Here is a 27,794-nt window from a genome sequence, read left to right as displayed (position 1 = left end):
ATCCGTACCTGGTCCTGGAGGCGTTTGTTGAGTCGTCTTTTCACAATCCTGTCCAGTCCGGGTTCAATTCCAAGGTTGTTTTGAGGGCGGCCGTTGATTTGTTGTCTCTTGTATTATTGCATCTCATCGCATCGCATCTCATTGCATCGTCCGACTCCGTAGCTCCCCCCTCCTGTCTCTCTGTGTCCGATCGACCCATTAATCACCCCGTCTTCTTTTCTTTTTCCTTGCTTATTCCTGCCCGTCCGTACATTCTTCCCTCTCGATCATCATCCCTTTGCTCCAATCGAGCACGGCAGACTGGGCGTGGCCCGTAGCATCTGTGTCGTCAGCAACGTGGAAAGCAAGAAGCAGCAATAGCGCCAGGCCGTAAGCTCTTCTTCACACCGACTGGTCGTCTCGACACCAGTAAAGGGTATCGACAGAAGGGAATATCCAGACCGAGAGCCACGGGCAGAGGAGCAATACAGAAACGAGGCCATGTTCCAGCCTCAACCCACGCCATTTGCGTCGTCTTTTCACGCACAACCAACCGATTCTCACGCCCACGCCCACGCTCATCTTCACTCTCATCCTCAGGCACATCTACCGCGGACGCAACACCGGGCTTCTCATAATGTTGTGGGATACGGCATGGGTATAGGAGGAGAGATGGTGGCAGGATCAGACATGGGAGGAGTCGAGGGGACAGAAGGAGGAGGAGGAGGAGGAGGAGTGGGAATGATGGCAACAGGAGGAGTAGGAGGAGGAGGAGGAGGCATGAACAACTACAGCTTCCCGGCAGACACAGGAGTGATGGGAGTGCAGGTGGCATCATCGTCGGATGCGAACTGCATGGGAATGGGCCTAGCTGCAGCGGCAGCAGCAGGTGGCCATCACGGCCATGGCCAGAGCATGGGAAGTCCCTTGGCTCACGGAAGAGGCCACAACCACAACGGCCTGGGACTGGGCGGAATGAGCAGCAACAACATGAACATGGGGATGACGGGAATGAACATGAACATGGACATGGGTTTGTTGCAATCGCAGTCGCAATCGCCGTCGCAGTCGCTATCTCTGGGCGGGGTTGGGGAACCCGCACCTGCTGGAGCCGCTGGGGCTGCAGCTGCACCACCCGCTGTGGCCCGGCCACCTGCTTCCAGGTATTCTGGGTCCCGAAGGTCCAGAGGGGCAGGCACTGGCATACCTGTAGGCACAGGGGCAGCTGCAGCACTTACACCACCCGAAGGCCTGTATTCCACGCCCTCCCCCGCCAGCCGAAGCGGAAGTCACCTGGACCTGGACGCCTCTAACGGCGGCGGCGGCGGCCACAGCCACAGCCCTGGGGCGTCTTCCCGGTCTTCTCATTCCCATCGCGCCGGAGCTGGAGCTGGAGCTGGAGCTTCTTCATCTTCCTCCTCCACCTTTTACAATCCGTCCATCTCCAACTCCAATCCCAACACCAACACTGCTCCCGCAAGCGCTGCAAACTCCGCGAGCACTCGTCCGTCCACCATGGATCCCGGCGACTCTTCCGATTTCGCCGCTCAGGAAGCCGCCGCCCGGGATTACCAACCGCAGCTCGAGGTAATCACGTCCCGTCCATATCAACCACCATCTCGGCTTTCCATTCCGTGAATCGCGCGCTGACTTTCGGCTCCTAGGGTCCATTGGTGGGCGACAAGACTACGAGCGATGCCATTACCGACGAGTACGCTAAGGCCGACGATGTCTACGTCGCCAAGACTATCGTGAGTGCTGCCCTTGCCCATCTCCGTGTCTTCGCCCTCGCCCTCGCCCTCGTCCTCGCCCTCAATAAACACGACAGAAGCTAACCAGAGGCCTCGCTGCCGCCGACTCCAGGCCCTCCCGCAAACCTACTCGCACTACCGACCGATTCAAGGCGACGGAAACTGCGGCTGGCGAGGTGAGTTTACCTTTCGCGATCCACGTCTCGCCATTTCCACCACTACCTTACCTGTCCCTACCCCGCATTCCCACCCTCGACACTTCGAGCTTCTACGAACCGGAAGCTCCCAAGCACGACACTTCGCAGGCTAGCTACACGACTCTCGTCATGTGGGAAGAAGAAAGTCAAGCTGGGAATCCTTCATGGTGCTCTGTCAAGCTGTTGTCCGTCGTTGGCTAATTGCTTCTACTACAGCTATTGGGTTCTCTTACTTCGAGCATCTAGCCAACAACGGCGACCACGACCAGATCCTCGGCGAGGTTGCGCGCATCACCAGCCTCAACCAATACCTCCTGAATGTCGGCGGCTACGATCGGATGCTGTTCGAAGACATGGTCGACGAGACCATCGCTCTGCTGAGAGACCTGGCAGACAACATCAGCAACCGCCAATTGGTCCAGCAGATCGTCATGCAGCGCTTCAACGACCAAGATGTCTCCAACGCCATCATTTACCACCTTCGGCTTCTCGCCAGTTCATGGCTGAAGGGCAATTCCGAAGACTACGCCCCCTTCATCCCAGGCGACCTGGGTGTCTTCGGCTACTGCGCCGAGCTCGAGCGTCCTAACGTAGAGATCGAGCATCTCGGCCTGCAGCTGCTTGTACAGGTCTTGCTGAAACCCGTCAACATGGTCCTCGAGATTGCCTACCTTGATAGAAGCGCCGGTAGTCAGGTCAACAGCTACCGCATCCCCAACGAGGCCATGAGCCAGGACCCTGCCAACCTTGGCCCAATCATATACCTCTTATACCGCCCCGATCACTACGACATTCTTTACAAATCTCCCCCGAACCCAGCTCCCCACGCCTTGAACCTGCAGGTCAACCGAGCGACGTCTTTCTCTCACCGACAGGAGATTATGAGTGTTACTCCGTCGCTGCAGACCTACACCAACATGGACTACAGCCCATTGGCCATGCTGCCCGGATTTGGCGGCCCGCCTTCCGGCCTGTCCTCTGGCCTGTCCTCTGCTCTATCCTCACTAGGCTCGCCCGCCTCTGCCTCACCGATGCCAGACGCTTATGATGCTCCACCTCAATCCCCCTGGATGCCCGCCCCTTACTCCGACCATCTGCAGCAACAGCCGCCGCCGCAGCAGCAGCAGCCCGTACCGACTCCTCGCCCACAACCGCAATCGACACCACAGCCACAATCTCAGCAGTCGACCCCTACCTCTGGGAAACCATCGCAGCCTGTGGACTACCAGTTGAGGTTCAGTCACCAGTGCTGGCACCTCAGCAACTCCGGCTCGTCGCAACCGTCGATGCTGCCCTCCCAGTCAAGTTTTCCGGAGCCAAGTTTCACCACGGCCATGTTCAAGAACAGCCATTTCAACAAGGCGCACTACCAAAACCCGCAGTTCCATCCGGAGGAATGGACTCCGGATGATGAAGGGCACGAGAGAGTTCCGAGTGCGAAGAAGAAGGGAAGAGTCAAGTCAGAGCACTAGACGGTCACCATGGGACAACGGCACCATTAGATCGTGACCTCGACGTGCCAGTGTTTTTTGCGAGGTGTTCATCGCGCGGCTTCCGGCAGAAGGAATGCTGTTATGGCAGCCGTAGGGAATGAGATGAAGAGTAGATGGCTTCGACAATCGGCTGGGGGGCACAGCAACTACGCGGCCGAGATATTCGGGACGGGCAACTTTTTGGGGGCCTGGCGAAGGGTCAAGGGCTTTGCATTTTTGGGCATTAAAACCGTTCTGTTGGCTTACTGTGATTTTAATATTCTTTTCGCTCACGGGGAATGGAATCATGACTTATGAAGGGAGGTCAGTTTCACGGCTTTGGCGGAACGGCTCAATCCTGGGGTTGATACTCATCATAGCATCGGCGTTGATTAATCGTAGTAATAACGGTTGTATTCTCCTGAAGACGAGATATACCACATTTGCCCGCTTCACTTCACCGACGGGTACCGCGTGCCTCAGCCCCGTGTCCACAGCCCGTAGCGGTACGAAGACACAGCAAGTCCCGACGCCCCCCGGACGTTCATCGCTGCGGCTGTCCGGTGTCGATCAGGGCGGACTTTCAAGATGGCTTGTCTGCCGGCGGCAAACCCTGGAGAAACCATCGAAAGTCTCCCTTGCGATGAACAGCCAATCCAGAGACACGGATCTCATCTCCGAGCCAGTGAGGAGCAGACGCCTTTGCACCCCTGAAACCGCGTGCTTGAACGCCCGCTAGCCAGATCATCCCCCCCGGCATTGGCATTGCAGGGCACGGCAGGGGATCGGCGAGGTCCAGGACTGTCTTATCTCCGTGGGGGGCCTGGGAGCGAACGGGCGAGCGAGTGCTCCGTACGTGCTTGCAAATGCGGATACGAGTATCCAGAGTCCAGACATGGGCTTCAGATATCGCGAGGAGACTGGGCTTGGATGTGTTGTTCATACATGGCTCACCGGGACGCGCCCGCCAAGCATCTCGATCCATCGGCTCTGGACGTTTTGGCGGTGACCGGGCCTTTGGCTGTTTCCGGGACGGGCTCTGGACAGTGGGCTCCATGGGAGGTAGGTTGGTTCGGTTGTCCGGGGATGGCTGGCCCGAGGTTTCTTTCTACTGCTCGGCAGGCAGACGGGTTTGCTGGTCAAAAGTACCCCGCAGCCTGGAGCCTGAAGAATCAACAATATGACGAGTCGTGGGTATCATTGAACAATGGACAGGTGCATGTCATACACACAAAAGTCGCAATCCTTCAAATCATGCAAAACAGGACCAGGACCGCCTTTCGGGCCTGGCACGCGAGGCCTAAACCCGGTCCGGTCCGAGAACCGTGGTGGATACTGATAACGGCACGCTGGGAGGAAATGGCAAGGCTCTCTCTCTCTCTGCAATCCAGACGTTCCAGACCTCTTGCCCCCGTCCAAAACTGCCGTGATCACCCAGCATCCCATCCTCACATCACAACTCCCGGGTGAACACCAACCAATGAACCCGTCAACGTGCTTCTCCCAACGAGGGGAGGGGGGTGGAAGTGAAGACAGGACCCGTTCAAAGACGATGATACACTGTCCCATCCGCCGCCTTCACCCCCAGCCTCTTCGCAAACTCGACTACCCACCGCCGCGCATACCACTCCTTCGTCTCCGCACTCTCGTCACGCGTCCTCCTCCTCCACTCCTCCCACGCCGTCGGCCCGACCTCGGCACGCACGCTCGTCGCCGTCTTCCCGTCCAGCCCGCACGGCACAAACCTCGCCCAGGGGTTGACCCGCTCGTCCCCCTCAACGACGACATCCACGTTCAGCGCCGTCCCGAGACCCGAGACGTGCCGGCGGAGGTGCACGCCCACGGCGGCCATCTTGCGCTCCTGCCCGCGCGACCGCGCGGCCGAGGACCACACGCCAGGGTCTTCCTCCGACAGGTAGGTGGGGACGGCGGCGGGCCCCCCCTCGGGAGAGGCGAGGACCGCTCGTGTTGTTTCCTCGAGGAGGCGGGCGTAGGAGCGGACGGTCTGGGGCGGGTAGTAGACGCTGCGCAGGTCGAGGATGGGCCAGAGGACGACCTGGCCCGGGCCATGGTAGGTCGTCAGGCCGCCGCGGTCTGTCTCGACGACTTCCGGGGTGAACTCCTCGGTGTTTCCGTCGTCGAGGGCGACCGAGAGGGGTTGTTTCAACCTGGCCAGCTGCTCCTCCCTCAGCGATTTCTGGCGTTTTCCCAGGGTGTATGTCGGTTTCGGGGTGAAAGAGACGACGAGCGGCGACGGGGCGCGGGGCGTCGGGGCGGATTTCCAATCGAGGAAGGCCTGGCGGAGGGATGTTTGGAAGTCGGATGCTGCGGTGTACGAGGGGAACGCGGCGCCGCTCGGGTCGCGGGTGAGGTGGATGTGCCTTACGGCGCTCGGTTCGGCTCCGTCATCTGGGAAGACGAGCTTGGAGGCGATGGGCTGCGAAGAGCTCCATCGCGTCTGCGTCTGCGTCTGGATGCCCGCTGGAATCGAGGTTCGGGGTAGGTGTCGTGTCGAGCAGGCGCAGAGGTGGCGTAGGGCTCGCATTGGCTGTTTTCTTCTGTGTGCGGGCGGTGGTTGGACGTCAGGTAGGGCTGAGGTGATGAGGTGAAGTTTCTTTGGAAAGCTCTCGTCCGAAAAGAAGCTTCCAGGTTGAACAGAGTTTCGCGGAACGAGCCGGCTTGAAACGGCGCCGCTCGTTGTGGAGACGGCATTTTGACGGCGGCATCTTATCGATAACAGTGCACGGACCATACGAGAACTGGGATGCCGATCCTCCAACATCGAGACATCGAGAGGTGACAGTGACATGCACTTGGCATTGAAGCCGCGAAAGGAAGGTTCCTGGGGAAGCCCTGGTCAGGAACTTCTGCGAACCAAAGAAACATAAAGTATGGGCGACTTCCACCAATTCAAGAGCAGTATTTGCTGTAGCATCGATGGAGATGTCATACGCTAATGCGCTACCTCAGTTCAGCAAGAATCTCAGTAATGAGAACTGATTCTGTCCGGGTTTCTCGTTTCCTGTTCTTGTCATTGAGTTGCGTGATCAATTGCTCTTAATCTTATGTACGTATCCAAACTTTCTCGTTCACCGAGTCAAACGTAAACGGAGCCATCTCGCTATCAAGCGGGTCGTAAACCCCGTCTGCGTCGTCCACCAGTTCATCTAATCTCCATCTAACCCAAGGATTCATAGATCTCTCGGTGGATCTCCGGTATGAAGTTTGCTACTGCTTTCAAAACACGTGCTTCAGTTCCAAAGTGAAGGTGGAGATGTCCGCGCCAGACTCTCGCAGAGCATCCAGCTGCTCCTTGACCTTGGGGTCGTCAAGCGCAGTCTCAAGGACCTACACAGAAGAGTCAGTCATTATGAACACCATGTAACGGCATGCAGTGTGACAGCTTCAAAACATACCTCGAGCGAGCTCCATCCGCTAAACCCGGCGAACTGGCCCTCGACGTTCTGCAGCCCATCACCATAATGGAACTTGACGCCATCCCCAGCTACACCAGAGAAAGCAGCAGTGACATTCTCCCACTGCTTCTTCGCCTGAAGGACCTGTTCGCCGTCTCCGATAGCCTTGATGACGAAAAAGTGCGTGGTGCCCTGGATCGTCTTCTCCACAGCAACACCTGGGGCAGCGTCAAAGAACTGGAGTACAGGGGGCCCTTCGTTGTAAGCACTCAGAGACTGTTTGAATTCGGCGAATTCTGGCTTCTTCAGGAATTCCTTGATCTTCTCGAAGCTTTCCCATGCTAGATAGAGGTCGGTTCGGTCAGCACAGAACATGGCCCGTGGTCGGAGGGTAGGAAACGTACTGATGACGGCCATGTATCCGCGATGATCTTCGGCATCAGCTGGGCTGCTTTCAAGCACTCGAGCCAGTGAAACCGACATTGGACCACCGTCATTATGGAAGATTGGCCTCATCAAGTCGGGGACCTTCTCGAAGAAGCCAGCTCTCGCCTCCTCGGTGTTCTTGAGGGGCGGAAAAACAAGTTCTGTGATGGCCATTGTGGTGAATGATGCAATTGAAAGCTTTGCAGTCGCTTTTAAAAGGTTTGATGTTCTTGTCTAGAGCTGTTCGGAGCGGTCGTAGACGAGTATTGCTTGTTGATGCTCTGGACTGTGAGTAGTCTGGTCTGAGGATGGAGCGACAGTATGGCTTTATACTTATGAACCACAGGGCATTCGCTTCCATGAATTCCTGTGAACTGGCTACTGTGCCTCCACGACTGTCATCTTCGAATTGTTGGTCAGCGAACGTGCAGAAGTCGTGTAAGACGAGAGCGGACTGAAGTGGGGCCGTAAGCAGCGCCGCGGAGCCGAGTGGATCACAACCTCCGCGGAGCATCAGCGTGATCTTACAGCCTGGACAGCTCCTGATATTCATAGAAGATTTTATCAATTATTTTGGAGAACTCAACATGTACGCTTGCTATCCTCGAAGCAACGTGTCTTCCCGTCTCACAGCATCCACGCCTTTGCAAGCAGCCACAAGCAAGTCCCGAAGTCTCCCGTCATTCCCGCCAACCGCCGGCGTCAACCCTCTCTCCCATTCGACCACATAGTCAGGATACAGCATCAGTTTGTGGTTTCCAGACAGGCTCAGCGGCACAAATATACGAAAAAGATCGTCCCATACGTCGCATGTTCCGTAGCAGATAAACGAGTGCACACCGCGGACTGAATAGGACAAAAGGATCGTCCGATACGCCGTCTCAAGAAGGCCCGCATTGCTTGCAGGCAGATCAGGTCCTACAGCGGCGGCACCGCCGTTTATAGCGGGTAAATTCTGCATGATTTGGACCTGCAACTGGAGCTCCCTCGTCCAGGAGGCGAATAGTGCTTCATGCTGTGCTGACTTTTTGAGATCTCGGACTTTGTTGCTGAAGAGCCAGATGATTTGATACATCGTCATGGCCTGGAGCCGCGCGATGCTTTCCTTGATTGCCATCTCCAGCTCGTATCTTTGGCCCGAAGCGCTGTAAATCGGTGAATGTGTGGACGAACTTTCGAGATCCCGCAGTTCGTGATCAAGTAGCTGGTCGAATATGGGTTTCTGGGTATCGGCAAGGGTTTCGTGTGCTGCACAAATACCCAGGGCCTTTCCCAGCGCTGGATGTAGGTCACTGCGGACCACATCCGGATCCGTGGGTACCATCATCGGCGAGGTACCAGTCTTCGCATAGAGCGAGATGTACGAGAGCATTTCGCTAGCACAGAATTCCCACGTCTCAGCTTCCTTCGACCTGTTAAAGGGGTTGAGAGAATATGTTGGAAGACCGCTACCACTCCCAGAGGACACTAACACTCGTGCGTTTCCGGCAGAACCCTGTAGAGACTGTCTATGACGCACACTCCGTTTCTTCAGTCTTCTCTCTTGCGACGACGATGTTGAACTTGATGTGCGGCGTTCCGTATGATGCTCAGCTATTCCTCCATGGTCAAGGTGTGATATGTCCTCAGATCCTGGGAACCAGTCCGCAGCGACATCGTCAAAATCCAGTCCAAGAGGCTCAAGATTGAACAGTTCGAGCTGAGGACCTATATCAACTCGTCCAACAACATCTGTAGTTTCTTCCATCAAGTCAACTGGGAGGTCTGGGAACTTCTGCGAAGATAGATCTTGCGGAGCGTCATTCGCAGGGGGGAAGAAATCGAGGGCAACAGCAGGAGGGTAGGGGTATTGGCACTCGAGAGACTGCTTGGAGCATCTTCGACATGCAGGCCATGCCCTGTCACAGCGCCTCTTGGCCTGGACGCAGGCCGAGCAGGAGGTCTTCCGGAGAGACATGCGGGCAAAGGTGGATTGGTCGGGGGGAGAGAAAGTGCCGTGCTGTACAGTGCAGCTGAAGGTGATTGACTCACGTATGTCTTTTTGAGATGTTTATTAGAAATCTCACCTCATCTCGAGTTAGTCTTGTCCTTTTAGTCAGCCTCCGGCCGACCCCGGGTAGTCCCGGGTCAGCAACGGGACAGCTCCGCCGTTGGATCCACAATTGTCCGCAGTCCACATCACGAGAGTGCGGAGTGGCTTCAGCTCTTTCTAGTGTGGGCGGCTTAGTGAGGACAGATCAAAACAAGGTCAAGAGATGAAGCCTGGTCATCGATCAGCTTTCAGCATAGTCGGTCGCGTCTTTTATCACCAAGAAATCGTTGTTCCAGTCTATGACGCGAGGTGCCTCAAGACTATAATGGCTTTCGGTGCTTCAAAGCCGATTTCCAGTTGAGCAACTGTTTTATCGGCGGTCTGAAGTGTTGACTCTCGAAATCACTTCGCGGGAGTTGGTGACAAAATGGGTACTGCCCTTTCTAGCGTTTTGACCACATCGAAATCGTTCCAGAGGACCAGAGGTATATTCTCATTCTATTTCTGAAGGAAACTCATAGGTTCATGAGTATTCTCGTGTGAATTCCAGATCAAAGCTGAAATCAATTGACTCATTATTGGCATCAACGGCGGCAAAGTTCGAGAAGCGGATGCTCTCACAATTGGTCCCACGAACATAAACCAGAACCATGTTCAGTTCCACTGACTTTCTAAGACATCATGTGTGACTTTTGAAACTTTACACATTCGCCATTTGTTTCTCTCTTGTTGTTTTGCTTTGATGTTATCGAGAAAAGTCCCCTGAAACTCTGGGCAGTTAGTCGACCTTGCACTTACTTCCACACATCAAGACCTCCGCGATGAGCGTTGAGAAGCTTCGCTCTCCTGAGCCTGCCACGACCCATAACAGTCTCATCCGAACCGCAGTCTATCAATTCATTTCCATCTAGTCAGACTTTCAGAGCAAAACGAAGTTGCGAATGGTCGATAGACTAATCAAAACATGAATGATCAACTGATGTGATGTTTTGATTATCAGGTACACCTTTCGAGTACGCCTTGCGAAGCGCCTTAATCAACTGAGGCAATCCCTCACCATATCATGTTGACTAAATTACACAAGAGAAACTGGCAAACCTTATTTCCTATCATAGCTATCAATCTTATCAAACTCGGGATTTGGGACGATGACGTTGCCGTACAGAACGCACCCTCGGATGCTCAAACACCGACGTCCTTGCAAGCATAGTACCCCACATGGCCGCATCTTCAAGTCACTGCAACAGAAGCTCTTGGTCATCCACTCAATTTGCACGGTAAATGTAGGCTGATTAACGGCATATATTCGTTTCAACCAAAAGTATGCCTCTCAGTCGCGGGGTTCAATGGGACTTTGACATGCGGGGTAGTAGTAACAGCCAGCCGGCGCCTACGCTGCCTACTTCGGAGCTGAAGGATCAAAGCCGAGATAGATGTCTTATCTGACATGCACCCGAGCAGATGCCCAGACTTCCCGTCCGTGATTTGCATATTTGACGCGAGGATGTGACCACAGAGATAAATAGTGACGGCCACTCGCATGTTTTTGCCCTGGGTTCCGAAGTCAATTATGTTGTCTCATCGTCGTCCTCGACTCACAACAACAATAACAACAACAACCATGGTGTCCAGAGTTGTCGCGACTCTTCTGGTCTCGGCCAATCTTCTCACCGCGGGCAACTGCCTGCGTGAGTCTACTAATCACGATCCAGCGCCTTACATCAACCCTTCGTCTACCTTTCAATTGGAGAAGGCAACATACTTCATCCCCGAGTCGCCCGTTGCCCGTCTCGAGTTCCCTGCCCACATCCGGGTCATCAACCTCCAAGCCGGTGCCTCACAGTCGCTTCTAACAGTTTTCACAACAAACACGGCCACCATCGACTCCGAGGCCCTCCAATCCTGGTCAAACCAGTACGCCAACCTCGACGATGTCTGGACTCCGGCCTTCCTCGACACCGTGGCCCTCAAAGCGCCGGCCAACTCAACCCTCACCCCCGACGGCTACGACTGGCTCGCAGAGCAAGGTGTAAAGCAACTCCTCCACCCCACAGATCTTCAAAGTACCGCCGCGCCGCAGTCCAACATCATCAGACTCCCAGCCGAGGAGATCCCTCAGGACCTCAACCCGGGTCCTTACGTCATGGATATACAAAACCACCAGATCACGTTCCGCGAGGTGTACCGCATGTACGAGGACCAACTTCAGGCCTTCACCCAGGGCGTCGTCCCTCTCGCGGGCTCGACCGCCTTCTCTGCCGTCAGCTTCCACGACTCCAGCACACAGGCGCTTCTGGTCCCTGTGCCTTCGCGATTGTATAGCTTGCACGACACCAGACCCCTGGCGGGCCTGCGCATGGCCGTAAAGGATCTCTTTGATGTGGAAGGAATCAAGACGGCCGGCGGGTCGCGGGTGTATCTCGAGATGTACCCGGCGCGCAATAAGTCCGCCGTCGCGGTGACCAAGCTTCTGGAGCTCGGCGCGGTCGCAGTTGTAAGTGTCCTTTCCGTGTCGAACTCGCCGGTTTCACTCATGCCTTTCTGCAGGGCAAAACCAAGACGAGCCAGTTCGCCTTCGGAACTGAGCCGTGGAAGTGGCAAGACTTCAAGTACCCCTGGAACCCCCGGGGCGACGGCTGGTTGGACGTCGCGTTCTCATCGTCAGGCAGCGGTGCTGCGATTGCCGGTTACGACTGGATCGACTTTGCCATGGGCAGCGACACTGGCGGTAGCGTCCGAATGCCGGCGGCTCTGGGAGGGAGTTATGGGATTCGGCCGACTCACAATGGCATGAGTCTTACTGGAGCGTTGCCGTTGGCAAACCCGTTTGATACGGCTGGCATCTTTGCGCGTGACCCTAAGCTGTTTGCTGGTATAAGTCGTCACTGGTGAGTCTCTCAGGGTGTTGGACCGTTTCCCGGTCTTACCAGTCTCATGCTTGCTCTTGTCATACTGCATAAGGAGCATCAGCAACTCGCGGTGTTAACCACGTTCAGGTATGCCGATGGTCCATCGCAAGCGGACAAGACTTTCACCTCCTTTCCAAAGAAACTGCTGTACCCGGTCGACTACCTTCCCCTCGCAAACCCCGACGCCCAGGCCGCATTCGATTCCTTCATCGAGACATTGGAACAAGAATTCGACATGCAAAAGCAGACCATCAACCTCACCGCAACCTTCGCCGAGTCGGACAAACCGTACATCGCCAACGCCGCCAAAGAAATGGGCGGCGCCTTCAACACGATAGTCATGTGGGACTCCTGGACGGACCTCGGAAAAGAGCTCGTATCGCGGTGGAACGCGACCTACCCGGACGCCGGCTTCCCTCCCTTCGACAACGAGACCCGTTCCAACTACGCCCGAGCGCGCACCTCGACGCAGGAGATCTACGACGAAGCCGTCAAGCGAAAGGCGGACTTCCGCGAGTACGCGGAGGACGCCTTCATGCGGCCGTCGGATGAGACGTGCTCCGAGTCGATCATGGTTCTCGAGTCCGGCGCCGGCGGTCTGCCGTCGTATCGCGAAGAGTTCCTGAACCGGCAGCCCGGGGCCGGATTCCTTTACATGACGGACCCGAAGGAGTGGTTGACCCCCTTGGTCATCTCGCCGCTGATGTCGGCTCCGCAGATTAGTGTCCCCATCGGTCAGGTCACGTATCAGAGTTCGATCAGCTTGCAGACGGAGTATCTCCCTGTGGTGATTGATTTCATGGCTCATAACGGATGTGATGGCATGTTGCTGAGTCTGGTTGAGGCGTTAGCGGAGAAGGGGTTGGTGAAGACGGTTAAGACGGGGCGGACGGCGTTCTAAGATGCGGTTCCTTGCTTGATAGAGGGTCGAAGCATAGGGGATGACCTGATAAACTGCAAATCAAGAGAATTCAACACACTGAAGTTTGCCTGGCATCCCTATCGGACGTCAAGCCTCCCGAAATGACCACTCGGCCCCGTTCAGATCGGCCGGGACGGCTTTCGGTACGGCAGAGAAATCGTCCGGATCGGTCCGGGAACCCAACGTCAGCGTGCCGTCAGTATGAAATGAGCGAAAGAGGCACCTGACAACAATGTACAGCGTCATGGTGAAAAGGCGCGATTGAATCACGGACGAGGCGCTATCACCAAGCCATCGATCATGATGGCATCAAATGCCAACTCCCCAAACCCAAAACATATGTCATCAAAGGCTCCATGGTGCGCCGAGCCAGCGCCAGCGCGCCGCCATGTGGGGACGCCGCTCTTATTGCCGGTCGATCTGGCGCTGGCGGGAGAGACACCGCGAACTGGAACACGCACTCGTCCAGGGGTGAAATGTCTTATTTGTCACCTGTCAATCATGATGCTCCCCCTCCAAGGCGATCCCGAGAGCGAGGTGGCAGCGCATCTGTCAAGATGCTAGGACAGAGGGTGTCACCCGTCCGTCCCATCCGAGAGGTGAGGTGACGCGAGCACGACGGGCTCAGCCCCCGTGTGCAAGCTGATGGCGACGGGTGAGATGGAGATGCCCTCAGCACACCGCATCTGAGCCACAGTTGTACACCTCAAAAGCCGCGCAATAAACATTTTGCGGGACCTCACACATTCAAGAGGTCTCGTGGGATTGGGCCGCAGATCTCATCGAAGGGTCCTGTCCTCGGAGCAGTGGTTCTTGGTAGACCAGGGGTGTTCCTGCGGGTGCTGCGGCTTGGCCTTGGAAGAAGAGGGCAGAAAGCAAGAAGTTGGATCCCGGCGTGCATAATAGACCCTGCATCTGCGTCTGAATCTCAAAGTCCAGAAGGTCACATGTGGCAGGGAAGAAACATCGTGAAAAGAGAAAGAATACTGACAGCACCAACCAACCGTCCGCTTTGGCAGATGGATGCTCGTGCGGCAGCGGGCTGGAAGAGACGACAGTTCGGAACAGACCAATTTCCATCCGAACCTCGAGGGAAACCTAGTCCCGGCCATCCCAATTAACATTGACGACCTTATTTTGATGACCCGATCTGTTGGCCGCGAGCAACCAAACCAAGCACGAGCTAATTGAGCTACGTTTACGGAGTACCAACCGAAAGCAGCCAACGAGGAAGACGGGTCGGTTTCAATTACCTCGTATCCCCTGTCACGTTGAAAGAGCTGGAGGCTGGAGGGTTCAAGGGGAAAGGGAAAGGTGAAGAAACAGACCGAGGGAAAAAGAGAGAAAGAAAGAAAGAAGGTGCGGCCGTGGCCGTGGCCCGCTTTGATCAGAGGATGACGTCGTCTCAGGAAGCGGGGAGGGCTGGCCAGATTGTGGCCCCTGCGCTGGCAGCCCACCTCAAATTGACTACGGCGCCCGTGCGCGACGAATCAGCAGCTTTAGGGAAGGCGCTAACGATGTTTGTTGCCCAGCAGGGTCTTGGACTAAGTGGGTCGTACTGTTTGCGCCGAATTAAGCACTGTCCTTTGGTATGAACTCCACAGGCAGAGCACAGTGTGGGCCCGGCAGTGGCTCGGTGGTGTCGTCATGGTCCACGATGCGCTGTCCGCTGTTCGTCCAGCAGGCCTTGCCTTGCAGCTCTCACTGAGCCATCCAGCAGCTACTGGCATTGGACTGAATATCTGCTTTACTGAGAGAAGTGAGCCAACAGACAGACCGGGGTTTCCCTCTTGCTCCCCGCTAGTTTGGCTTCGCATCCCGGCACACGTAAGGCAACTTTGGTTTTGCATCATCTGATTGCTCACCCGTCATCCAAATTCTTTTCTCTCTCTCTTTTCCCCTCTCCTGTCTGCTTCATCAAAGCTCCTGCGTCTTCTACATCCCATCTCGGCCTCCAGCCAACCGACGAATCACCTACGACAGACCGTACATAATAACACGCGATCCCTACACATAGAGAAGAACAAAAACACTCGGCCGAGGACAAGGGTCGCATCCAAGCCTGGAAGAAACAAAACCCACCCTAGCAGCATTTGACTGAAACATCTCTGCGAATCCGGTACGTCGGCCCAATTCACCCCTGTCTGTCACCCAGCTTCCAGTTCTCTCCAAAGAGACCACCATTACTCGCGCGTCTCTGTCTACACACTACGGATACCGTCACCTGTCACTGCCCCGTACACCGAACACCCCCGTTGCGCAACACGGCCTAGTGTCACCTCCCCCAAGACAAGAAAACACTCGCTGAGTACAAATCAAACCAGACCACCCTCCAACACCCCCGTCCTCCAGCCATCGCAAAGAATCACATCTCAAACCTCCTCGTCGTACTCCTCCTCGAACCAAACACCCGCAACAATGGCCAAGCGTGAGTCTCCCTCATCCCTCCCCGCGCAAACCACCACCCAATGCTGACACAGAACCGCAGAAGCCGGCCTCGGCCTAGCCTCGATAGTCTTCCTCTCAGGCTCCATCGTCCTCCTCCTCTTCGTAATCCTCTCCGCCGTCCGCGATGCCGCCCCCCTGAACAATACCTACTTCCTCCAGGCCGACACCACCGGCATCACCGGCGCCCGCCAGGGCCTCACCCGGTGGACCTACTTCTACTACTGCGGCGACCAGAACAACGACTGCTGGGGCCCGTGGCCCGCCCCGGCCTTCGGCTGGGCCTGGGGCGAGAACGCCGACAACGTCCCCTCCGGCCTCGCCGGCGGCCAGGGCGGCGGCACCACCAGCACCGAGTTCTACTACCTCTGGCGCTTCGGCTGGGTCATGTACCTCATCGCCCTCTTCTTCATGGCCCTCGCCTGGTTCGCTAGCTTCCTCGCCTGCTGCGGCCGTCTGGGTTCCGCCATCGCCTTCCTCGTCTCCGGCGCCGCTTTGTTCTTCCTCACCATCGCCGTCTCGTTGATGACGTACGTCTTACCTCTCTCCTCCCCTTCAATTGAGTCCTCGAAATGCTGACATTCCTCCCCGCGCAGCGCCACCTTCGTCAAAGCCCGCAACGCATTCCTCTCCGCCGGCCGCGAAGCCACCATCGGCACCTACGCCTTCGGCTTCAGCTGGGGCGCCTGGGCCGCGCTCCTCATCGCCACCGTCCTCTTCTGCATCGGCATCCGCGGCGAGAAGGGCGGCTACAAGGGTCCCAGCCGCTTCAGCCGCAAGCGCAGCGTCCGCAGCCGCCGCTCCTTCGACGTCGGCTCGAGCCGTCGGGTCAAGGATGATTACGCCTAAGGCCTTGATCGTGGAACACGAATTGACAGAAGAAAACTACACGAAATATCCAACATGAGAGAATAACGACGGGGATCCCTACCGTAAAAATGGAGTTTGGCTTATGGGAAGGACATGAAAGAGAAGGGAGTTGTTGATATCCAAGAGCGTGTGATGTATTTACGACCTCATCTTTTCTGCATTTTCGCCCGGCGTTTCTCAAAGCAACGCATTCCACCTGCCTACCTACGCTTTGGCTTGGAGTATTGGTATACTTAGCGGCTGAATCGAACGGCTTTCCTACGGGATGCCACGGTCCAGTCTAATACAATAATACTATCATTACTATGCAACGTCTCCTTCTACACATACGGCGTCAGTCAAAAATCATCGTCAGTTGGGTCTTACACCCACATGCTCGCGTGACAACCGTGTCGTGAGTCCGGAGATCTCAATCAGCTGTCGTAAGCGTCCAAACGTTGCGTGTCAGAGACGTCGATCCGTTTCTGCGACTGAAAACTGCAAGCCTCTTGAGCCTCTTACTCCACAACGGAACCCATTCACCCGCAGGTCAACATCCTCCACACTTCAGTTAGAAATTCACCCATCAGACGAGTAACGCATCAACGATTCATGTAATATTGCAGTGATGTGGTTTTTATCAGACTCGCACAGTTTTGTCATGAAGCATGCATGCCACCACCAACTCCATCAGCCACCCTCGCTGCATAAGAACATCGAATCCCACTTGCACTGGTCCATCACCCACCCTTCCCAGACACACACGTTTCTTGAACTCATTTACCGTAATCTTCTTGTCTTCTGTCTCGGACTTGCTATTCTTCCCGTCGCGTGTATGTCTCCGTCCGTCGAGAATTCCCCCACCGTCGAAAGCCAAAGAAAAGAAAAGTAAAAAAAAGCCCATTCTCCCCCGTGTCGGTGGCCATCGGGTTTCCATGAAAATCGAGAAATTCCAAGTCTGAAAACGCCGTCCATGTCGTATACTGGGCGACCAGAGTGCTGTAAGTGTGTCGTACAAACGCAAAGAAATTCTCGTCAAAGCAGACACTCCTTGCCAACCAGTGATATATGCTGATGATGCAACGTAGAATACTTGGATTGAGGGTATGAAACAAGGGGGTAAAGGGAAAAAAAGAGGTGACAGTGGGTGAAAGAAAGGCCAACGGAGGCCAGCTCGGTCAGCTTGGGAATTTTGTGTGAGACGTCATACACCTCCCTACCAACCGCTTTGGTTTGGCCTTGCTCGACTCGACAACGTTCACTCCAGCCTGGCACTGGCCCCCAAGGCAGGGCTCGAAGTCGGGCTGACACTGTCCAGGGGTGCGGCGTGCAGTGCAGGGCGGGCTGCGGCATTCGAGTTGAGTCCCTTCTTCTTACGATCCAACACCCCCTTCACCCACTCCGCGACTTCTTCATCTTCTGTACCGGACGACAGGGACATCTGGCCAACGGCGTCTGCGACGGCCTCTGCCTCTTCGCCCTCCTCTGCCTCTTCGGCGATCGTCTCGATCTTGGAGAATGGCGCCATCCACGGATGCTGGAGCAACGCGGCGTAGGTTGGGCGTTCCTTGGGCACCTTGTTGAGGCACTTCTTGACGAAGTCGTGCGCGGTGGCGGAGTAGCCTTCCTCGGGAAGACCTGGGGGTTCTCCCTCGACGATGGCCTAGAAAGGGTCAGCTTAAATCTCTCAACTGTGCTTAATACACTCACGCTAAGTTGACTGAAGATGGTCGACGATATCTCGGGCGGGTAGGGATACCTTCCCATCGCGCACTCGATGATCGTCAAGCCCAAACTCCAAATATCGCTTTGCACACTGTACGTGCCGTCGGCACCGACTGCCATTCCGCCTCCCGATATCCGCTCGGGAGCCATGTAGCTCTGGCAGCCAATATTCGTCTTGGCCATACTGGCAACGAGATTCCCGCTGACACCGAAGTCGCAAATCTTGACTTGTCCCTTGGTGTTAACTAGGATGTTGGTAGGTTTGACGTCTCGGTGAATGATGTTGTGCTCGTCCTTCAGTGACTTCAGACCCATAACCGTCGAGTATGTAATTTTCCTGAGGACGCCCTCGGGAATGCCGCCGGTGTAGAGCTTGTCGATGGACCCACCGTCCATGTATTCGATGCACATGTAGACAGCACCCTCCTGGAAGAAGGCTCCATAGAAGTCGATAATGTAGGGCGACACACACTCGTGGAGGATAACCAATTCCTTCAGAATCGTTGTGAACTTGGCCTCTTCAAGCTCCAACCGAATCTCTTTCATGGCCATAACTCTTCCCGACGTTCCGTCCAGCTCCACGGGTGAAGACTCAGAGGATCCATCAGCTCTCCTAACCGGTGAAGGATCCGAGTGTGACGTGTTCAGGCTCGCATGCTTGAATCCGCTCAAGCCAGTTCCGAATCGGGGTACCCGTGGTTTCGTATGCCTGACTCTGTACACGGTACCGTAGTTTCCCTTGCCGAGCTCGTCCAAAACCTCCACCTCGTCTAACGAAATGGTGAAGGCAGTTCCGTTTGCGAAGTTGACGCCTGTCCTGGTAATAGTGGCAGCGCCATCGAACGTGATCCAACCCTTATCGGAGTCAATGTACTTCTTGAAGTCATCCATCTTGGAGCCCGTGGTTCCATTCGTGGCGCCGCCATTGGAGCCTTGGATGTCAGACAGCTTTGGTGTCGGAGATGCTGGGGAGGGACCGCCGCCCATGTCGGACAGCTTCATCTGCGGACGCCTCCGGTCGGCCAGCGACGGCTTCGTGGGGATGACTGGTGCGGAGCGGGGCATTCCAGCAGGCGAAGGTCGAACCATACCTCCAGGTAGCTTCAGGTTTCCCGGAATGCCTCCCGGCAAGCCGCCCGGTGAGCCTTGGCGGGGAACCGGCGAGGCGGGGCTGCTCGACATGGAGTTGGGAGGGGGGTTAGTGCCGGCAGGCTTGCCCATGCGCTGGGCGTGCAGGGCGCGCGCCTTTGCCATGATGTCGTTCATGGCGCCGCTGCCCATACTACCGGTCATGACGGAGGCCGTGGGAGGAGGCCGGCGGGCGGTGCTTAGCATGCCGAGAGGTGTTGACGAGGGCGTCATGTTCTGAGGGTCGGAAACGGTTCGCAGCGAAGGGACTCGTTTGGGGATGTCGGAGGAGTGTTCGAAGGGACCCTCTAGAGGAGTGCTGGCCTCGGAAGAATCGGCGGAACCGGGGGAGGCGGGACTGCTGAGGCCATCTCTGTCGACCAGACCGTCTGGCGTGGCCGGGACGGAATCGGGAGTGTTGATGTCTGCCATGACGAAATGAAGCTAGTCGGCACAGCGGTGAGGAGGATCGCGATCACGGGTGATGGCGGGGAACGAGGAGTCGTAGAAGAGGAGCGAAAGGGTGGTCTGGTGCTCCTACAACGTAGCCGGCATGTGACGCTTGGGAGCGGGAGACGGGAGACGGTTCGCAGACGAAGACGGACGAAGAGTCAGCCGGGACGGTAGATATTGGGCAGGTATCGTGAGGTCGGTCGCGCGGGATGCGGATAGACGCAGCGTGTCGGCCGATCGCACAAAGTCAAGCGGTGGCGACAGATCGAAGACTTTGGGGTTCTTGCGAGCTGGCGCGGGGTTCTAGACGCGGCGGTTTGGGTAGCGTGGCCTGCTGCGAAAGTACTGCGTACTCGGGGTCGGGGTTGCGACCGGGGCGGTGGCAAGGTCAAACTCTAAGTCGGGGCGAAATGCGAGACTGCGACGACGGGCTAGACCGGCCAGGCCGATTTTGTTGGGACCTTTCTTCGAGTCGTTCGATGTCTAGGTGTCTTTAATGAGCACGGAGTCTGTTGGGCAGAAAAAAAAAGGGAGGTTGAGGTGAGGTGGTTTGAGCGCACCGAAAGAAAGAGTGTGAGGTTAAAGCGGAAAAGGGAAGAGAGAGAGGGCGATCTTGAGGAGAGGTAGAAAGAAGATGAAAGAGAAGGCAGGGTAGAGAGACGACGCCGACAGACATATGATGTTTCCCACTCCACAGCCAAAATGCAAATGGCACTACACTAAGAGTGCAGGGTACTAAATACTGGCTATTGTCGCCTGAAAGAAAAGAGAATGGAACGGCGGGGACGAGGAATCAGACGAGCGGAATGGATAGGTCCAATTCGAATGGATTTGGCAATTGGCAGGCAATGTGGTCAACCTACGCAATTTTGGTGCAAACGTCACAAATGCACCTTCTTGCTGCAAGTATTGCCAAGTACCGCCACCAGCTTGAAGAAAAACGACAGCTGCCTCCGCCTTTGTCGATTGGCTTACGCAGACAGAGCAAGGGCCGAACATCTCGAGAGGTACCCCGCAGTACCTGTCAGAGTGGGCAGACGATGCACCGGGAGATGGAGAAGGAAAAGGAGGGATGTTTCTTGGGCTCGCACTCATTGGGTTGGGTTTGGTTTCCTCAGATGCTCCTCCACAGCGGGGATGCTTTCTCTCTGTGTGGAAAGTAGGTAGGTACCTACGCAGAGAGGTACTTTCCCAGAGAAAAAAAAAAAAAGAAGAAGAAGCATCACGAAACTGCCTACCACTTGGAAGGAGCATCGTGAGTCAACCTCACCACACGGACAATTCTCATAAGCATTAAGCTTATCCGCCACTTGAAGCCTTGAGATGTTCCTGAACAACTGGTGTCCAAGTGGTTTGCTGGCGGGGAGGCAAGATATCTCGACGAGAAAAGATGAGGCTCACCGACTTGTAATCTCAGGTAGATGCTAGCTGGAGCTGTCCACCTGAGGGTGTACAGAGCAGCTCGGGTTATTGATGTCAGGCTTGGTTCTGTGCGTAAAAGTCCAGACCCGAGGCAGGTTTGCTGTTGCGTGGGCACTTGGGACGGGATGGTCGTTGGGGGCGAACTAGCCGTTGATATATATGGATGACAATGACGATTGAACGTCCCTGAGATGAAAATAGAGGGAGGACCCTTGAAATCGGGACAAGATGGCAAAAATAGGATGGAGATGGAGATGGGGATGGGATGATGGAGAAGTTGAGGTGCAGGTGCGGCAGGCGACGAGAACACGAAGCTCACGTTGGGCTCGATCAGGTTTGGTCCTGTTTGCGTTGTCTTCGAAAGGGAAGGTCTAGGGAAGATCCAAAGGACGATGCAGAAATGATAATTCAATGACAACCACTATTCGTACTGCCTCCCATCGACATTTGCCCTGTCCACCTCCAGCTACGATCTAAGTTGTACTATGCATTACATATCGGTACATTACGCCATCGTCACAGCGGGTACTCTCGCAGCTAACATTGGCAGCCGAAATACATGTCGCAGGGTACACCGCTTGGCGTCGAGCAGGAGCCCAGCTCTACGCTCATGTCATCCACCTTCGGGCCTTCATCATCAGCTATGTAAGGTATCAAGAAAACCCTTCCCATTCCCTGTCATTCTTCTTCAGTAGAACCTGACGTTTGTGAGGTACTGGACAGCACTGCCTCCTCAAGAACGAGGCTGCAATATCTCATGATATTTGCTTCGAGACCACAGACACGGGGTAAGGTCCAGGGAGCGAGCTTGGGCAAAGCTGCCGAGAAAGAAGCAACGATGGAGTTCCAAACTGCCCTCCTGGTCAAACTTGCATATGCAACTCCCGCCCTCGAACGGTAGAGCTTCCGGTGCACCGCCACCTGCATCACCGCCCAGTCTATCCAAGTTCAGTTCTACCCGTGCCTGTGCCTGTGCCCATTCCAGAACATGGAAAACCCGGTAGAGGGACCTACGATAGGTAAAGCCCACTCATATCATCCATCCATCCATCCATCGTGTCCATCCCACGCATCGACACTCGGTCAGATCTCACTCATCGCATGGCAACCGCCAGCCGAAACAGCCACAAACGTATCCATACCACAGGGAACATATCCATATCTTGCCTTGCTTTCTCTGCCGGATCATCCACCGGTCCCTTTCCCCGGTTCGCACCAATCTCGTCCTCCAGAACGCGCAGTCCAGCTGGGGATATCGCAAGGGGCAGGGTCGCCAGCAAGATTTTCCACGCACCACATCTCGCAACGTGCATACCGACGGGGTCGACAGGCCATACCTACTATTGCCCTTCAACGATTCCCAAAATAGCACGCCGGTACGCTGTGATGTAACTTGAAGACAGAATGCCACTATTCCCAAGACAGGGCAAGGAAAATTTGCAAGCACCGGCGGCCATTCAGACACGGGAAGTCTTAGTCTTAGACAATAGCGCACTCGCCTCCATCATCAAGCATCACAAACGCATTTACTACCGGAGGAGGCTTACCTGATCGAGACAGCAGAAACGATTGGCCCTCACCGCACAAAAGAGTCGTCTTCTCCCCGCTGAGAGATTTCGAGGAACAACCTGGAAGGCGGAAATATCCTCAGTTGGCGCCCATATCCCAGCCCGCAACCGCAAGCTACCTGCACTAGATATCCGTAATGCCGCCAGCAGAGTACCGATGCTACCTTGGCCAGACCGCGCGCATGGCAGCCAGTCCCGCCTCGACCAGTAATCGGGAAATCGAGAGCTCGAGACATCAAGACTATGCCCTCCAGAGGAAAGCTCGTGGCCGGATGGATCCCACCAAGCTGGAGCTTCTCCCTGCTTCTTGGTCGCGGGGCTATCCCACCCCCTTCCACTTTCAGCCCCCAACTCCAACGCCGACCCCTGTCCGCCCTCGCTCTCCGTCAACTATCTGGCACCGATGACGTTGTTGGTCGTTGGAGAGACAATAGAAGAAAATGTGGCTTGACCCGGCCGGGGGGCACGCTTGGAGACGCGACCCAACTGTCGTAGGCGAGGGAGGAATTTCCCGTGGCACAAGCATTGAATCTAAAAAAGTGAACCGCACTGACGTTATCCCTCCGTCGGGAGGAATATAATTCTCGGGCCGCTAGCCGTAATTAACCAAACGTTGAGTCTTATGAGACGATGCTATGAAGCTAAGGAAGATTGCTTTGCATCATAGCCATGCAAACACAGCACATGCACAGAATGACAGAGAGAGGATTACAGAGTACTGCGGTATGGGTACGCGATGCTTCAACGATGAACGACTCTTGCCTTACATAAGCTACGAAGTCCCTTATCTTATCAGCACACCCCGGAAGACAAGCTCCGTCAAACTGACATCATCACCTCACCTCACCTCACATCGCTTCTGATCCACACGCTCGTCAACGTCAATGTGAATTTCACCTAGTATGCTCCATGGACGACTGAATCCTCCCAGGCGAACCCAAGGATGCATGTCTCACTCAACTGAGCCAACTACGTGTATGTCAGTGAAACCAGAGCTCACGAAACGCTCATCTGGAGAAAGCAGAGCTCTGATCTGCGATCTGAATCTTCCCGCGACGAACCCCACACACCACTTGGCAATTCCACGATTGTCACTCCAGCAGCGACGATGCGTCCAAGAGCAATGGCATGGTGTATATGCACTCCCAAAGTCAAAGATGCAAAATAAGGGTCTTACGCCTCGATGTTTGGCTCATCAGCCTCACTCAGTCATGAAAAAAAGAGGCCCCCTTGCTCGGGAACTCTTCCGCGGCCGGCCCCCAGATGCCGTTTAAACATGGAAAGGTGGCAATGGCATGTCATCCGGGAGAAGCCCTGTCCATGGTCACAGCAAGCACCCTGCCGCAGGGAAAAAAAAGTCAATGGGAGTACGAAGCGCAAGAAACACAAAAGAGCTATCCTTATCCAAACCTCGGCACAACCGGTTTCCGCTAAAAAGTGTTGATGGTGATTTTCGTGCTGACTGAGCAGCCGTCGACAATTGCGAGGTCAGCAGCACATCACGCCAACCCATCTGCGTCATCGGCCATGTGGTTTCGACTTCGTGGCACAGATCAACACCTCCCCACATCTGTCATCTGTTTCATCTTCTAGCCCAGCATCCAGTCATCGTCCAGATCTCCCCACGTACGTCGATCCTTCACAGCCACGAAATCCAGGTCCGGGACAGGTTTTCAAGCTTTCCCCCCGAACTCGATCACCACAATTGCATATTCCGCATCCATGTTTGACGCGGATTGATATCATGAACCTGGCGCGTCTTCTCATCTCGTCTCCCGCTCGCGTGAAGAGCGCTTTACTTCTCGAGGGAGTACTGAAAACGCCATCATTACGTCAATGTCACACGCAAACACGTGATAAGAGTGTGCCAAGATTCTTGATTGATGCGATGTCTATCGAGGGTATTGATGGTATCTCATGTTTGTTTGGGCGGGTTTTCGGGGATGTTTTGCTCGTGAAGGACTTGATATCTCAGTATCGATCTCGGTGTTCCTGGCGAATTGTTAGCTGCTGAAGCAAAAAGGCGACAGTGATTGGAAACTTACCTCCTTAAACAGGATCTTGAACGTCAAGCAATGTGCTTTTCTCTGGAGTAACATCACGACTCGGGGCCGTTTTATCCTCCGCGTTTTCAGACCATCACGACCCATGCCCTTAACCCGTGTTGAGAACCAATGTCAAGAGTGAAGTGGCCTAGCGAGTCGGCTTGGGCTTCTTCACCTCAACCCACTCCTCCTCGACGATCTTCTCGTCGGCAGGGCCCTCATCGTACTCAGGCAGCCAGGCGTCGTCGTACTTATCGTCGTCCGCCGTGTCGAGTTGAGAAGCATCGCCAACTCTCTTTCTGGGGGCGCGACGGGCCGGGCGCGTGATGACCTTCAGCACGGCCTCAGCAATCTTGCCGTCGTCGGCCTTGCCAGAGTTGTCAGAGCCGCTGCCATCCTTGGCCTCCTTGCCATTGGCGTTGGTTCCGGTCTGCTTGTCCATCGTAGAGTGAGCTGCTGGTGGGTTATTGGAGTATAGCAAGATTGTGATGCCAGTTGGCCTTGTGAAGCAATTTTGATGTTTTGGTTTGTGTTTGGAGGTTTCGTTTCCTCGCCCCAGGATGAAATCCTTTAATACTCATCAGTGAATGAAGGCCACAGCGACTCGAGGCAAGAGCACCTCAGAATAGGCACTTGCCATTATTAGCTGTTCATTGCGCCGTTCACCTCGTTCTAAGCGGATATTAGCAAAATACTCAAAGCGGGTGAGTAAGGTATAAAGACCTCTGACGAAGACACAATCCCCACAAAGGACTGTTGCCAATAGCATTTGCGCGGACAACGATTTCAGATCAGACTCCAGATCAGACTCGAGATCCCATGTACAACTGCTCCCCACGTGAAATCTATGGTCGAACCGGAGGCTTTTACATCCCAAATTGGATTCAAAATCCAATGTCGAACAGAATTGCCTCTGGCCACAGCCGTCTCTCTGTACCAATTCTGCCTGCCAAGTATTGTGCTTGGTATTCTCTTCGCAGTTCCTCTTAGTCATCTTGGGCTTGCTTCACCAGATACGGCGACACCCTTGTCCGACCTCGCATGCGGTTGGATATCGGAGCCGGGAGCCGGGAGGCCGGAGGACCGCGGAGAAGACGAGAGCTACGGCCGGCAACTCATGCCATCTTGCATGAAACCGCATCTGATAAGAAACCTGCCACTTGGGATGAGGCGAAGAGAAGACAAGCCAAAGAGCAAAATGAGGCAACCCAGCTCGCTTCGACATGCCATTGTGTGGTACTGCCGTGTTGACCTCAGCCTTGGCGGGGTGGAAGCGCAACCTTCCGGCAAGAGATGACCATCTCATTCAGCATCTGACACGAATAAGGGTGGGACGAGAAGCTGTGGCCAAGCTGCGGTCGAGCAACGGCCTGATCAAAACAAGGGTCATCTGCTACTGAATTAGCAAAATGGATGTTTCTGAGGTTGGCAGAGTTGCGCCAAGTAGCGGGGAATTCAGAGCGCAACGGGCCTCACATCGGATTGTTGAATGCGACCTGGGCATGTTGAGGTGAAGGGTGAGTGCAGCCGGGCATCATGTCCCTGCTGCCGTCCGCCAACAAGCTTAAACTGCCAGCAAGACCCCTGACTGAGTACTCGGGGCGCTGGGCAGGGCAGTGAGATGGCGAAGGCTTGGAAACAATAGCCGTGAGGGATGAAGCTGAAAGGTAAGCTTTCGTGGTGGTTCCTGGGCGATGTGGCTGCTCCGTATCAAGGAACAGGAACAGGAACAGGAACAGGAAAAAAAACCGTCCAGCACGGAGAATCAAGAAATGGCATCCACGGACGTTGAATGGTGGTTGGCTGGATAAATACAGGTGAGGTGAGGTGGTGATGCGACTACCAATCAATCCGTGCGACGCGGGATAGCTGACGTGCGGCGTGGCGTACCTTGCGGGAGATGGTCAGCGCGTGTGGATGTATGTCTCTCCGCCTTGCATGGCCCGAAGAAACAAACGATGTGCCCTAACAATCCGGTGTGGTATCGCGGATGGAGATGCCGTTGGTGAGCAGCGTTTTCTTCCGTGTGCACTGGGCGCTTGGTGCAACAATTTCCGACAATGGATGAATCACCCAACAGCGAAGATGGAGGCGAAATATGGGCCGTCAAGGGAGCGGAGGGTGGAAGCGTTTGGAAACGAAAACGGTGGTGACGGTGGAAATGCAGTTGAGACTGAAAGTGGAAATAGAAATGGAAGTAGATGGACGGGTCGACTTGAGGAGGGCCACGTCCGTCATCCACGTCGACGTCAAAGACAGCAACTACGTGTATTAATTACCGTACTTGTGAGGTAGCAGGAGCTGATTGCTCGATGAGTGCCTTCCTATCGATGCCAAGGCATTGCGCCCATGATGCCAAGAACCGGTGAGTGGTTAGGTCCAACCAGTTCCAGCTCTCGTTGATAGCAGTCCCAGTCAGTAAGGGGCGAACTTGTGGCATTTTATACCCTATCGATCAATCAATTCTGCTCATTTCCGTGTTGTAATGGCGGTGCAGTCGGGTGTTACTGTGTTCGCTGGCCTGCGCCTCGGGACGTAAGTGATGGCGATAAAGTCAAGAGTTGCACTGCCTGTCGTGCTTCAATCTGATGGTGAGGTGACGACGGGACGGCGCCCTGGGTGGAACTCCAAAGCGCAAGGCGACGATGGACGGGGCAAGTATAGCCGGGGTACCTTGCATGCAGAGTTTGCCAGCCGGGGTACGGGGACTGTACTCTGCATAAGCTACTGAGACTAGCGACATCGGTCGTCATCGTGCTACCGTTTGTGCTTCTGATTGGCCATTGAATGTTTCTGAGGCTCGGTACGTACACAAGACTGGACCTCCGGAAGCCCCACAGTGTTCCACCCTCCAGCTGCCAGCAAGGTTCCGTCTATTTGCACAGGGCAGGCACCTCACACCTCGCACCTCAGACTGAGGTGCAGACAACACATCGAAACAGCGAACGGGGCTTTTTCTCTTCGGGACGGGTTTCTCACTTTCACTTTTACTGGTCTGATGTTCGCTAAACCACGGCGGTGCGTAACCGTAACCGCTACAGTCTGAAGTCTGGGC

At 55.2% G+C, this 27,794-nt stretch overlaps 6 protein-coding genes across 6 annotated transcripts; 2 read left to right on the top strand and 4 right to left on the bottom strand.

The window, feature by feature from the left end:
- Positions 1 to 480: 480 nt before the first annotated feature.
- On the top strand, positions 481 to 3,399 carry CkaCkLH20_07469 (uncharacterized protein; the record flags this gene model as incomplete). Its single annotated transcript, XM_038890186.1, has 4 exons — positions 481 to 1,566; positions 1,644 to 1,730; positions 1,843 to 1,906; positions 2,144 to 3,399. The coding sequence occupies 4 exons, from the start codon at positions 481 to 483 to the stop codon at positions 3,397 to 3,399; spliced, it is 2,493 nt and encodes an 830-aa protein (XP_038744664.1).
- A 1,543-nt stretch (positions 3,400 to 4,942) lies between these two features.
- CkaCkLH20_07468 (uncharacterized protein) lies at positions 4,943 to 5,944 on the bottom strand (the record flags this gene model as incomplete). The annotated part of the gene is made up of 1 exon (XM_038890185.1): positions 4,943 to 5,944. One exon carries the CDS (start codon positions 5,942 to 5,944, stop codon positions 4,943 to 4,945), a length of 1,002 nt encoding a protein of 333 aa, XP_038744663.1.
- Positions 5,945 to 6,636: 692 nt separating this feature from the next.
- Positions 6,637 to 7,415, bottom strand: CkaCkLH20_07467 (uncharacterized protein; the record flags this gene model as incomplete). Its single annotated transcript, XM_038890184.1, has 3 exons — positions 6,637 to 6,747; positions 6,816 to 7,156; positions 7,220 to 7,415. 3 exons carry the CDS (start codon positions 7,413 to 7,415, stop codon positions 6,637 to 6,639), a joined length of 648 nt encoding a protein of 215 aa, XP_038744662.1.
- A 3,479-nt stretch (positions 7,416 to 10,894) lies between these two features.
- CkaCkLH20_07466 (uncharacterized protein) lies at positions 10,895 to 16,398 on the top strand (the record flags this gene model as incomplete). The annotated part of the gene is made up of 6 exons (XM_038890183.1): positions 10,895 to 11,767; positions 11,821 to 12,161; positions 12,270 to 13,007; positions 15,429 to 15,532; positions 15,593 to 16,079; positions 16,146 to 16,398. The coding sequence occupies 6 exons, from the start codon at positions 10,895 to 10,897 to the stop codon at positions 16,396 to 16,398; spliced, it is 2,796 nt and encodes a 931-aa protein (XP_038744661.1).
- A 1,258-nt stretch (positions 16,399 to 17,656) lies between these two features.
- On the bottom strand, positions 17,657 to 19,683 carry CkaCkLH20_07465 (mitogen activated protein kinase kinase; the record flags this gene model as incomplete). Its single annotated transcript, XM_038890182.1, has 2 exons — positions 17,657 to 18,061; positions 18,109 to 19,683. The coding sequence occupies 2 exons, from the start codon at positions 19,681 to 19,683 to the stop codon at positions 17,657 to 17,659; spliced, it is 1,980 nt and encodes a 659-aa protein (XP_038744660.1).
- Positions 19,684 to 24,887: 5,204 nt separating this feature from the next.
- On the bottom strand, positions 24,888 to 25,181 carry CkaCkLH20_07464 (uncharacterized protein; the record flags this gene model as incomplete). Its single annotated transcript, XM_038890181.1, has 1 exon — positions 24,888 to 25,181. One exon carries the CDS (start codon positions 25,179 to 25,181, stop codon positions 24,888 to 24,890), a length of 294 nt encoding a protein of 97 aa, XP_038744659.1.
- Positions 25,182 to 27,794: the final 2,613 nt, after the last annotated feature.

Source organism: Colletotrichum karsti (assembly GCF_011947395.1).
Source record: "Colletotrichum karsti strain CkLH20 chromosome Unknown Scaffold23, whole genome shotgun sequence".
Lineage (NCBI taxonomy): Eukaryota > Fungi > Ascomycota > Sordariomycetes > Glomerellales > Glomerellaceae > Colletotrichum > Colletotrichum karsti.
Note: the sequence above shows the minus strand (reverse complement) of the source record. Positions and strands in the feature narration are given on the sequence as shown.